The sequence below is a fragment of the Porcisia hertigi genome, chromosome 28 (genome assembly GCF_017918235.1).
Source record: "Porcisia hertigi strain C119 chromosome 28, whole genome shotgun sequence".
NCBI lineage: Eukaryota > Euglenozoa > Kinetoplastea > Trypanosomatida > Trypanosomatidae > Porcisia > Porcisia hertigi.
In genome coordinates this window covers 553,579-566,951 of record NC_090587.1, presented here as the reverse complement: position 1 = coordinate 566,951, position 13,373 = coordinate 553,579, and the positions used below count along the sequence as shown (strand labels likewise).

The following is a 13,373-nucleotide window of genomic DNA, read 5'->3' as shown; positions in this document are numbered from 1 at the left end:
CAAAAGAAAAACTTGGGGATATCGTGTCCACTTCCACACGACAGCCGCGTATTTGAGTTGGTGTGTGTGTGTGTGTGTGTGTGTGCGTGTGTGTGTGTGTGTGTTGTATAGAAATGTCGGTATAAAAAGATATGTGTGTATAGGTACACTGGCAAACAAGAGTACAGAAGAACTTTTGTGTAAGTAAGCCCACAGATAGCACGCACCTGAAGCTTCCACACACACACACACACACACAGACACCGAGAGAGAGAGACAAGACAGACAGGGAGAGGGAGCGGGAACAGAAGAAAACACAGGCACGAGAAGGAAACTCTGAGATACCAAATCGAGATGGCAGCTCTCACTGCGAGCAGTGGAAGAGGCGCCCGGCCCTGAAACAGGAAAGCGATCTGATGCCTCGAAGAAAAGGAGGGGAAAAGCGACGTAGTGGCGGTGGCGGCGGCGGAACGACAAAATAAAACGCTTCACACAAAGCGCGTACCCGTGTACATACAAGCAGGGAAGAAGAAAAGATACAATGGAGGAAAATAGATTTTTTTTTCGAACAGATAGTGTGTGTGTGTGTGTGTGTGTACGTCTGAGTGATGGATGTCTGTGCGGGGCAGTGGATGCGAGAGGAGAGAAACGATGGCCAGTGCACTTACGTGCTAGGGAGAACAGTAGAATTTACACACGTAGACACAGCGATAACAGCAATAAATCGATCAAACAGAAAAAAAAAATGCCAGACGCACACACGCATAGACGAGGATAGAAATTAAGAGGGGAGCAAAGTGATGAAAGAGAAGTGCTAGACAGAATACAGAGCAGTCACGCAAAAAGATACAGTGATAGTGGGGATGCTACTGCGTGCCTGTGGAGTGGTAGAAATAATAAACAGTTTCTGGGTAGGTCGATGGAAATGAAGCGCCGAGGAAGAGAGAGGGTGTGAAATATACAAAAACGGGGTGTGATGCCGATGAGAACGGGTGCCGTAGTAGGTGGATCCTTCGACGCATCTGTGAGAGAAAAAGATAGATGTGCACCACGCATACACCGTGCGTGCCCGCGCCAGCTTCAGAATAAATAACAACACAGCTGCCCACAGCCGGGCAGCCGATATGACTTTGTATCTCTCCCCTTATACACACGAACAAAAAAAAGAGTGTGGTTTTCACTTCCTCAATTCACTGGAAATATGGGTGACCAGTGAGTGTTGATGGGGAGGGGGGGAAGGAGGAAGGGAGGGGTAATAAAACTGTTTGCCACGCTGGCCTTGGAGAGAGGGTGAAGCCGTTCCGTTTGACACGCCTTTTCTGTTTGACAACACCCTAGTGGAATTGCCACGGTTATGAAGCACGCACAACTCAAGCGTGTCGAATTCTGAGGAAAAAAGGGGGAGGAGGAAAGGGAGAGGCAGTACTGAAGAGCGCGAAGAAATGCGTGTAGAAGTGTGTATGGGTGTATTCCCGGTGATCGCTGAGCGTGTGTGCAACCGGTACTGGTGGTCGTGAGTACACGAGGCATGCCCCTCCACCGATTTATTTTGTTCCACACACGAGAAAATAAAAGAGGAGAGAGGGGAAAAAAGGGGGCAGGGGAATGATGGCGGGATTTTTATATATAATCGATATGAACCGAGCACATAAGGGAAGGAAAGCGAATATAAGGGGGGGGGTGGATTGTGTGTAAGTGTGGTATGAAAGCCACACACACACACACACACAGAAAGGGGGGGGGGAGTCCAGGCCAGCAGGAACGCATGGGCGCTGGTATCAAGTCTACGCACATCATTACCCCAACCCCATCGAAGCTGGCGAAGATCTGCACTACAGGAGGTGGGGGGAGAAGAGGGCGTGAAAAAGGCCCCTTTTGCCTGTGACGGACGATGCCTCACTCTGTCCACAACCCCCGCCCCGCCCCGCCCCGCCCCCCGCCCACCTCTCGTTTGCCGCTGTGTGTACTACAGCAGTCGAGTATTCTTTTTGTCTGGTGTTCCTTATGTGTTCATCTATTTAAGAAGTGTGAAGGCTGGCGGAATAGAGCTCGTATCTCAGCGCCAACAAGGGAGAACAAAAGAAATGCACAAGAGCTCCGGGGTGGTGTGGGGTGTGGTGTGGTGAGGGGGACCGTCTAAGCTTTGCGGACCTGGACGACGCTGTTGTTGCAAACAGTAATGATAATAGTGATACACAGAGGAGCAGATGTGGGGAAGAGGGAGACAAGAGGAATGGGCAACTAAAGTCGAAGGGTATCCAGAACACACGAAACCCACTCTATGTTGCAGTATCCCCGACCAAAAACAAAAAAAAAACGATGCAGTTGGCGAGGGGAAGGGGGGAGGAAGGAGGGGGACGATGTCGGAACTGGAACGAGATGGACAGAGCGCGATGACAAGGGCGATAGAAAGGAGAAGCAACTAAAATGGGAGCAAAAAGGAGGGTGGGGCAAACAGAGCGCAGAGGGAACAAAGCGAAGAGCTAATAGCCAAAAGTGACCAACGGCCTCAGACACAAACGTACGCGCACCTTTACTGTGCGCAATCACTGCAGCTGCAGACGCGGGGGAGGGGGAGGGGGGCAGCGTGACAACATACAGCAGCGCCACAACAACAAAACGATCTGAGCACCGTCGACACTCTATTCCCTCCCCCGACTACCCTGCTTCACTGGATAGCCCACTCTCCAGGAGGCGGCGAACACGCACACACACACACAGACACACGACCCCTTTTCTTTCTCTCTGTTCAACATTCCCCGACAAGGCTGTAGAGCGTCACAACGCAGCCAGCCCTCGCTTCTTCTCCCTCACCGTAAAATTCAAAGACTGCATTCACCGAGCGCCAAGGGGGGGGACAGCAGTGCTCAAACCCTGAGGACGCAGTATTCCAACTTATGCCTCCTCGCAGGCCTCTTCAACGGCGGCGGACCGGGAATCTCGACACGTACATAGTTGGCCTTCGGCCTGCCCACCGGCGCCTTGGCGACCTTCGAATTGCTTGCCGCGCTCCCAGCTGGCTGCTTTTTTGGTGGTGGCAGCGGCGGCCGCGGCTTGTTGGGTTTCACTGCCACCGCTGGATAAACAACATAAGGCACTACCTCGGGCTTTTTTGGCGCCTCTTTTTTCTTGAAAGCGCGCCTGCGGTTGGCGTACGCAACCTCTCGGAGGTTCTTCAGCAACGCCTCTGCGGTAAGGGAGGTCTCCTCCACCTTCAACGATGGTGGCCGTTCCTCCACAAAGTACTGAGGCCCAACTTTTGCGGGTGCCACCTGCACCGCCGACCCTTTGAAAGGCTTGCCCCATCGCGGGACTACAGCCTCCGCTCCCGGTGACGGCGTTAATGATGTCGTCTTCGCCGGCAGTGCTTCCAACGAAGACGATGTGGCACAGCTCGACTCAACGGTCTCTGCTGGAGTCGGCTGCAGCGGAAACACGGAATAAATGCGGTCACGCTCCTCGTACTGCTGTCGCTCCTCCATGGACAATCCGTCCCATTTATGACGCATAGCAATCATGAAAAGCCGGTTGCCGACGCCGTTGTTATAAGTACGCACCATGCCGTACCTCTCACACATCACATGATAAAAGCGGCGAAAAGCCGCCGTGGAGGCGTTGCTCGGGGTGAGCGGCAGGTAAAAAGGGAACTCCAGAGCAGCCTTCTGGAGCTCGCCAAGAGCATTGAAGCGCCGCGACGCCTCGATCAAGCTAAAACCGTAGTCTCGGCAACAGTAGCGAAGAAACAACTTGCGCCCACACGCCGTTTCGGACTGAATTTTTTGGCCAAAGCACGAGTAGCGCGCCTTCTCCTCCTTCGACATGCTCGACCACGCTTTACGCACATCGTGGACGAGTGGGTAAAAGGCTCCATTCTGCTTCACCACGTGCTCCAGACGCTTCGACTCCTTGAAGGACCAGAACGAAGTACGAATGGCCTTCGCCTCTGGCAAGCTGTGCATCACGGCGAGGACTTTTGCACTGAAAGCATTCTTCCGCTCCATATCCGCTATGTGACTCTTAATGTTCTGCTCCACCCATTGCACCAGATCGTCTTGCTCCTGTAGCGAGAGGCGTGAAACCGCCTCCTGCGCCTGCAAGCGCCCCCACGACCGCACCTCGATCACCGCATTGGACATGGCCAGATTGAACTTCTCCTGGCCACGGGGCCGCCCGACAAACTCCTCAGCGATCACCGGGCCAAACTGGCGTGACCAGTCCTCGAGCGGCGGCACCAGCGTGCGGTCTGAATAATTGCGTATGACATACGCAAACAGCGTGCTCGAACCACCAGCGATCAGTTGAGTTGAGCCTGTGTGAAACATTCGACCATACGTGGTCAAAATCGCGTTGACCCACTTGGAGTACATGATCCCAGTGGTGATGTCTCCAGTCACCGAGTCGGTATAGCGCTCCCAGTCCTCGGCAGTGGGGGGCTCCCACCCAAGCTCGGCACACCGCTCCAGGATGATGCCTCGATTCTCTCGTTTGCAGAGCTGATCCAAAAGCATGCTAAAGACGCGCGTGCACAGGCGAATCCCGTATTCTCGGTTGCCGCGGAACAGGCTTAAGCGTGGGGAGTTCGTCATGAGAGGGAAAAAAACCTGTTTTTTTATGTTGGGTGGAAAAAACCGAATTTTCTCCTCCACGTCTCTGATCAGCTGCTGCTTGTACTCGCGGCGCCGCCGCAGACCGGCATCATCACGATTGCGAATGGCCACTCGTGAAAGTTTCTTCTCCGACGGTACAAGACGATCCGCCGTAAGGTAGTTGAAGTCTTTTCGCCTTGCCGTTCGAACCTGTTTACGCGACGCTTTGGGGTACATGGCAGCCCACCGACGTGCCGTGCACAACGTGTCGCAAAGCGACGTAGAGGGTGTGAGAGTGCTGACGGCGCGACGAGTCGCAGCAGATGCGCACACACTTGTTACGGATCCACAATTACATGACGATGTCTGCAGATGCGGTAGCACGACGGAGTGCGAAAGAGTTCCGAGGCAAGCCACACTAGCGCCCAAGCGTACCGGCGTGCGCTCTACTGCGCGGACGAACATCTTGGTCAGTCGGTGTTCTCGGCCCCTCACGACGGAGTACAAGCAAAAAAAAAAGAAACCAAAGGAGCAGAGGTCGTCGCCGTGTGCAACTGTGCGTATCGGGGTGGGCACACTTCTTTCGCCGGAGAGAAACACAGCACTGACACAAGCACACACACACACACACGCCAAGCAACACGACAGAAAACTAACACGAGACGGGAGGGGAAGGGAAGGGAGGTAAATGTAACACGAAGAACGGGAAATCACCCAGACCCACCTGATCAACTGCGCAGGCGCGCAACGAAACCACGTCCTTTCTAGACCCCCTGCCCACCCACCTACCCACCCCCAACTACACCGCACTTGAAACTAGAGAGTTTTCGGGGAAGAGGGGGGGTGAGAGAGAGGGCAGGACGCGACGGGGAGACGACACAAAACACCCAAGGGAGATGGGCGCACAGAGAGAGAGAGAGCCTCCTTCCCTCCCCTTTATCCAAGCAATGACACAAGAAGAAACGCACAGCAAAACGGTATGTTAAAGTATCCAAACAACTTCCCATTCGTGGCACTTCCCCTGCTCCACGTTCGTGTGTGTGTGTGGGGGAATGAGACGGTGATCTCTCTCGGTAAGCGACACAGTCCAGGCCAATCACTGCTTCGTGTGTCTCTTGCTCGTACTGACTTCAGATTGTCTTTTCCTTGCGGTTCGTGACCCTCTCTGAATGATTGGGAGAAACCAGAAGCAGTGACCCCACAAAGAAAGAAGGAAGCAAGAGCGACTGCACGCCTCTTCTTGACTTTACCCGATGGATGCCCTGCCCGTTCCACCGCAGAAAATTTTGATCTCTCTCCCCCACCCCTCTGGCCGTTCCCCAAGTCGAAATCAGTAAGCAGATCCAGCAAGTGAGTAGATACCGTGACGAGAAGCACACACTTCCCTACTTTACACCGACCGAATAGACCCTGAGCCTTCCCCTGTGCGTGTACGATTGTACAACGTCTTTTCGACCCGTGTATATCACCGTAATATCCGAGAGGGTTTATAATTAATGTCCTTCAAGTCTGTGCATGAGAGTACGTGTGACTCGCACTGCACTACACTACACGAACGAGAGAGTAAAAAGGTAGTTAGAAAAAAGAAACGGCTGCTGCGTAGCCGCAAGTCGGTGTGCGGTGTGGTGTCGCTTTTGAACATCGACAGGGGTGTGAGAGAGAGAGAGGGATGATGGGCCACATCACGGGAGTGGGAAAAGAGAATGTAAGATGAGAAGAGAGCATCCATTGGAGGAGAAAGGGAATGATGATGGGGGGAGGGAGGGAGGGAGGGATGCAGAGCACAACCCAGAGGAGAGCAGAGCACCAAAGAAGCAAAAGTGGGGAGAGACTGTGAATGCATGCGTGTGAGAGAGAGAGAGCCGGTGTGAACAGCATCAAAGGATTGACTGGCGAGGAGAAAAAAATACGGATAGACCAGCATCATTACCACTGACATCGGGCTCGGCAACTCTCACATGTGGGCTGCAGCAGAGCGATCCTACTCAACTTGTTTGTGTGCTTCTTTACCTCGTGAAACGCATGTTGCGCCCTTGGATGATGACCTTGCACAATCTTGACGTTTCCCCTTCAGGTGTACCGATAAGTACTCGAATTCACTTCAGGTATGTAATGAGCAGCGGAGAGGGTGAGGCAGCATCATCCCAATCCGAACGCGCGTAGACACATTAGCCTGAAGCTAATCGAACGGGTTACAAGGCACGCTTCGCGGGCGGCCAACACCAAACACCAACCCAAGCGGGGACGTATACGGGCAACGAATGCGTCGCGTCTTTGCGAAACAAGGCCATAACCAGGAGCACCTCCTTTTTCGGTCAATTCTCTATCCAGCGGTGCCGCTCCGCACCCCCCCCCCCGGGTCTCGGCGACGCGTGGCCCCTTCCCCCTTTTGGACTTGCTCGAGCGTCTCGTCTGCTCTGCAAACGTGACTGCTCGCTCATCCCCCCCCCTCTCGCTTTCGCTGGGGGGAGGGGGGGGGGGCACATCACTTGACACCACCTGCATCCCACCACGCGTGGAGAAATCGAAGTGACAGTGACCCACATTCCTACGAGGGCGACGAGGGTGGTGAACTCGCCGTGCTCTTCGGCTTCCGACCTCTTCGCCGCGGTGATGCGGGCATGTGAGCCTCCGCCCCCTCCGCGTTGGGAGACACTCGAGCACCCCGTAACGACAACGAGGAACCTATCGGTGAGCTCACTGAGTCTCCCTCCGTCATGGCGATTGCGATCTCCTGGACAGCGCGCTGCACTTTGCGCCGCTGAACATCAGAAAAGTTCGTCGATGCCAAACCACTGTCCCCGCCACGGCAGCCAAAGGAGTGAAGCGGTGCTTCGAGCGCGCCAGCTGCCCGGAGAGAGTGGAGGCAATTGTACACACAGTCCTCCAGTGCGCTCTGCACGCGTAGCATCAACGAATCGCCAGTGGCATAGTTGTCGCGAGCCTCAACTTTGGTGGAACCTGTCATTTGTTGCCCAACCCTCACAGTCCGCCGCGCACGTGAACAATCCCGTGACAGCTCCTCTCCCCACATAGAGTGCGATTCGGCACTCGACGAAGGTGCGCCTTGCCAATCTCGAGGATCCTCCTCCGCGTCTAGTGTTCCTCGTGCGGGATCCGTCTGTGCAACCGTGTCCGTGGCGCCGACACCCACAGGCAAGTACAGCGCTGCTCCGTCCTTCTCTGTGCGGCGGAGGGGGAAGCAGAAAGCGACGGAAAACTTCTGCAGGGCTGAAAGAGTCTCGAACTTCGCAGACTCGCAATTCAGAACGGGCGGCTCCTTGCCGGGCGCTAAAAACGTCGTCTCCTCCCCTCTTACCTCAGCTCCTTGCACGCTGTAACACCCGGCGAGAGCCGCATACAGGTCAGCTGGCGTCACATAGGGCTTGCTGTCGTGTAGGTGAACGTTGGGCTTCTCGCCCAATCCCGCGGTTTCTTGCCCTACAGGGCTCGACCGCGGAGACCTGGTGGATTCACAACGCAGCAGCGGCACGTGCGTGCAGCCAAAACAAGCATAGCTCACCTGGCTGTGCAGCGAGAGCGCTTCAAAGGGAATGCGTGCAGCTTTTGCGTTCTCACTGTCAGAGCCCACCCGATCCGACCCCGAAAAGGGAAGCCATCCGACACGGCGGGGTAATACAAACAGTGACACCAGTGCATGGTGCAGGTCCCACAACGTCTCATAGGTGCGCCTCGGATGAGTGACTGCGCGCATCTCGTCACGGGCAAAGAAGAGCAACCAGAAGGCTTTCTGCACCGCCACATCCACCACAGCGTCGTGGACAAGCGAACTGGCGTGGCGGCGCACGTAGAGGAGGTTACTAATCAGGTCACCCGTCGATGCAAGGGTGAAACGCTCCCAGAGCGCAGCAAGTTGTACATCCTCTTTGTTCACTAGCTGCCATAGAAACGGCATTTTGGGGGAGCCCTTTCGTGAGCCCTTGTCTTCCTTGCCCCCTCGCGGTCGTGATGTAGTTCCGCTTCTCGCGGTGAACTCAGCTGCCAAACTCGGTTGGAAGGCGAAGCGATCACCTGGCAGCGCGGAGACAGCCGCCCTCTCGACGTTTGTCCATCCAAGCACCAGCCGATCCACATCATAGCCACTCACGCGCCTCGCCTCCTGAGCGCGCAGCACCTCTGTGAAGGATGTATCTGCCGGCGCGCAGCTATTACCCCCGTCCACTGCATCAGAGTCGGTCTCCCCGTTCTCCTGCACCTTTCTCCGCAGCGCTGCCGCCTCGGCCTCCTTGAAAATGCTCTCCACCTCGAACGACACGTTGTTTTGGCCGTAAACAGCGTAAACACCACCTGACTCGCGAACACGCTGGGAGAGCTGCGCACTCTCTGCACCGAAGAGAAACGTGTTCTGCTCCTCCTCGCTCATGGCGCCCCATGCCATGGGAATCGCGTCGGTCGCAGCAGAGTCCCCGGAGGGCGTGTAACGTGGCAACGGCTTTCCCGCTTGACCCACGCTGAGCGCATCCCCATTATCAAATGTGGGGACACGTCCTCTGTCAGCATCAGCAGCAGCAGCAGCGGGGCGGGAAGGCGACCCTGCGTGCCGTGCGTCAGTCCAGGAAGCCGCTGCCTCGCAGTACTGCAGCGGCGCAAGGTCTGAGACGTTAATGGTGGGCTGCCCCTCGCCAAAGCTGAACGGTGGCCTGTGCGGCCCGCAGACTCCGGTTGCGCTATTGCGCTGCGTGAGCACAAACGCGTTCCATGCTCCCAATGGCCCCTCAAACCCTGAAAGAAATTCATTGGAGCCGATTCCGCTCGCACTGCCATTGTCGCCCAAAGCGATGAGGGCCTCACACAGGGCATCGCTGAAGAAGTGCGTCTCCTGGGGATCGGTGCCGAAGATGCGTGTCATGGCTGCCCCCACACACGCTGCGCATGTATGTCGAGTCACGCAGCTCAAGGCAGTCGCATCGCTGGCAGAGACGACGCCCCAATCAGCTCCGTCTTCACCGACTTCGCCTGGGGGCGAGAAAAGAGCGTCCTCGCTGCCGGCTGTGGCTCTTACGGCACCAGCGCAGCCCGTCTGAAACGTTGCCGCCTTCTCCACTGCAAGTAACACAACCTCCTGTACCTGGTCCCACCAGAGGTGCGGCACCCGCAGCATACGAAACACGAGGCTGCGCAGAAGTTTGGTTCTCCCCACCACCTCTCGGTGCGTGAAAGGCCGCGGCATCGAAGACCCCACCAAGCCCTCAGCAGGGAGCACCGCAGCGTCGACTCCCTCGGCCTCCTCCAAGTGCGAGATCCACCCACTCGAAAAAAAAAGCTCTCGCTTGCTGACGCGATCCAGTAGCGGCATGCACCGCTTTACGCGATATCGAGGATCAATGTGTGTAACAGCGCCTGTGCTATGGTCTGTCACACCGAACAGAACATCGAACAACGCGAAGTGGTCGACAGGGGCATCTCGGTGGTCTAGATTGAAATCACAGTGCATGGAAACGGTAGGGGGAGGGGTGCCCCCGTCGACAGCGACTCTATCGGTATCGCTGCCTTCTGTTGTGTCAGGCGCCTTGGGGCACGCAGTGCTGTCGTCGAGCTTGAGGTCGTTGTCACAGGCTTGTTGCGTACTCTGCGCTTCGGTCCTGTCAAGGTCTGCCGCTAGTGTGTCTTGCATCGCTACGTGTGGCGCTACATCGTTCACGGTGCAAACGACCGCACCAACAACGTCATCATCGGGGTAGGATGGTGCGGGGGCGGGCGTATCCGGTGAAGCAGACGGTGCCGGTAGCACCGGGGAAGCGCAAGGGGATGCTGTTTCATCCCCATCTGCCTTGCGCACACACGCATCGCTCGAACCAATAACATTCACCTCCCCAGCCAGCTGCTCCACCGCAACACCATCGTAAAGTGCGCGCTCGAATGCGGCTTCCGCAGACACAAAGCTTACATGTGGAGTTGCGGCTGGTTCTGCCGGTCTTTCTTCACTCGCTTCCGCACCGTCCCTGGGAGATTGCGGCGGTGTAGAAGCGTCCTTCGAGGTCTTTTCCTTGTCCAGTGGAGGCAGGTGGTCTTTGGGTGGTGGATATGGCCTTGAGGATACCACCTGTGAGGTGGCGGTGATAGCAGCACTCACTGAGCCCTCGCGGCCATCTTTGCGCCCACCCATCGCATCACCGAAAAAACGTGCGGTGGGCATATCCGAGGTGAAGCCATAGCTCTTTCTGCTACAGTTGCCTAGAGCGTCTCCGCCCCCGTCGCCCCCTGTCACAAGGTCGCCGTAGAGAGCCTCCTCAAAGGCTTGCTCGGCAGTGAGATGCATGCATCGCTCCTTTTCCGAGTCTGGGAGGGACGGTAACTGGGACGAGCCTCCGATGGCACTCCCCCGACAAGGATGATCCTGCAAAGACGGCGACAAGGGAACGTTTTTTCCCACAAGTTCGACCAAGAGGGCATCGGGGTCTGTCCCGCCGGTTCCGCGGACATCCCGAGGTGCCTCCACTGTGGCTGCACTCGAAGCTGGCGCAAGCTCCTCGATATGCGGTGCAACCACAATAGGGGGACTACTACTCTCGGGCGTGCAACTGGAAGCCGCCACATTAACGACGTCAGCTGTGCCAGCAACGGACGGATGTGCACAGCCCGTGTAAAGCGCCTCCTCAAATGCGATCTCTGAAGGGCTACGTTGCTCCGGGCGTAACTCCGTAGCACTTGGCGTCACCTGTGAGGCGACGCACCTGCGGGGTAGGCAAAGAGCGCCACACGTGAACTCTTTCGGAGCACCAGTCGTCAAAGCAGGTGACGGTACGCGATGGAGCATCGACCACCACGATGAAAACCGCCTGAAGCGCAACGTGCGCAGCAGTGCGGTTGTCGTGTGAGAACCCCCATGTCCACTGCCCTGTGGTGACACGGCAGCGGGTGCGACACATCTCAACTTGCTCATTCCATTAGAATGTCACAGTGTGGGTATATTTTTGTATTTATAGATATATATTTTTTATATATTCCTATCGGTTTTGAATACCTATGTGTGTGTGTGGTTGTGTGTATGCGAATGAGTTCTATCACTGAAATATATTTATATAGATTATATATATATATAGTGTGGAAGCTAAACAGCAGTGGTGTCCTTCTGTAAATTTTATGTGCGTGGGTGTACCCGTTGGAGTATAAAAGTGTATTTGATCAAGAGGGTCTCACTCCTCCTGCGCATGCTTCCCCACTAATCAAGTCTGGGCCTAAGAAAGTGGGGGAGAGGGGGGGAGGAGGGGGGGAAGAGTAAAAGGAAACAATGTTGTGAGAATCGTAGTAGTATTATTTTTTTTTGTTTTTTTTTAGGAGGGCGGGGGAAGGTTGGTCTGTCTGTCCTGCTTGCCTGTACCTGTCGCACAAGGGGGAGGAGGGTTATAATATTGCACGGACACAGTGCACCGAGAAGCGAAAGGTATCCGTGTGAGAACGGATGCGACAGTGGTATCTCAAAAAAAAAATAAAGGAAGGGGTGATTCAACATGGAATATAAGAGTCTGCCTCAAAGCTGGTAGGCAGGCGGTCATTCGCAGATATCCACGAAGCAAGCGACGTGTACACTCCACCTCACTGCATAGCAGTGGATCCCACCATAAGTGTCAGAAATCCTCTCATAGGAAGCCCCAGTTTTCACTTCGCTTGTCTGATCCAGTCCCCTCCCCTTGCCCCTCCCGCACACACACAATACACACACAATGGAGTTTTTTCCTTCCTTTAAACCAGTCTGTGAACCTCACCTGGTGTCTTCTTCCCTTCAACTGGTCTCGTGATTGGGTGCTGGCCTCTCTTTTTCATAACCCTTTTTTCATTGTTTTCAGTAGATGTCCGTTTTCAGCAATGAACGGGTGGGGCGATGGGGGGGAGGGGGGGGGGGGGCAAAACACATCATCGTAAAACCAACACATACATGTACAAAACAAAAAGGCCTGCAGATGTACGTGAAGATGCGCGATGCAGAATTCGAGAGGATGACAAAAAAAAACACCAATATGGAACCGGTACACCAACAACAGAAAATCACTATATCTTTTTCTTTGAGAAATGCCAACATCGACGCACGCTAATGAGAAGGGAGGGGTGCACCATTAAAGGAACGGTGGGGAGGGGGGGCGTGGGAGTGCGCGAAGTAAGGTACCACGACACACACGGAGATGGGAGATGCACGGCAATGCCAGAAGCAAAAGTATGGGAAAAAAAGCAGCACAGCAACAACCACACTAGCCGTAGAAGAAGAAAATGTGGTGTGGTGACAGCTTCACCGGCATCGAGGAACACACACACACACATATACATATAAATATATATGACTTTGGTGTGTACGTGTGTCTTTTTGCCCCCAATTCAAAGTTAGCAACACACGAGAGAGAGAAAAAAAGAACCACAGTGGAGGAAAACCAACAGAAAATACATCAAGAGGGAGAGGGAGAGGGGGGGGGGATGGCAGAAAATATTAACAGAAAAAGCAACGCAAAAGAGAAAAAAAAAACATCTATCGAGAATCATCTAAATAATGCGGAGGTTCGTACACGGGGAAGGGAGGGTGGAGGGGTTGTCCACATACATACGACGTAGTGCTGGCATTCAGCGCACTCGGGAAATGTGAACCGCGTGTTCAAAAATATACGAGAGGGCGGAAGGCACCAGACAACCACAACGTTTTTTTTTTTTGCTACTAGCAAGCACAGCACACGCCCGTTTTTGTGTACAACATACAAAGCCGTGGTAGCTCGATTGCGGAATAAGGGATGAGGGGAAGCGCTGGGTTACGCACGAAGGGAACGCAAAGGTTCCCGATTTGCTTCTCAGCCCAAAAGCTCA

At 54.9% G+C, this 13,373-nt stretch overlaps 2 protein-coding genes across 2 annotated transcripts; both read right to left on the bottom strand.

The window, feature by feature from the left end:
• Positions 1-2,846: 2,846 nt before the first annotated feature.
• JKF63_03527 (uncharacterized protein) lies at positions 2,847-5,030 on the bottom strand (the record flags this gene model as incomplete). The annotated part of the gene is made up of 1 exon (XM_067899529.1): positions 2,847-5,030. One exon carries the CDS (start codon positions 5,028-5,030, stop codon positions 2,847-2,849), a length of 2,184 nt encoding a protein of 727 aa, XP_067755768.1.
• A 2,083-nt stretch (positions 5,031-7,113) lies between these two features.
• Positions 7,114-11,469, bottom strand: JKF63_03526 (uncharacterized protein; the record flags this gene model as incomplete). Its single annotated transcript, XM_067899528.1, has 1 exon — positions 7,114-11,469. The coding sequence occupies one exon, from the start codon at positions 11,467-11,469 to the stop codon at positions 7,114-7,116; it is 4,356 nt and encodes a 1,451-aa protein (XP_067755767.1).
• Positions 11,470-13,373: the final 1,904 nt, after the last annotated feature.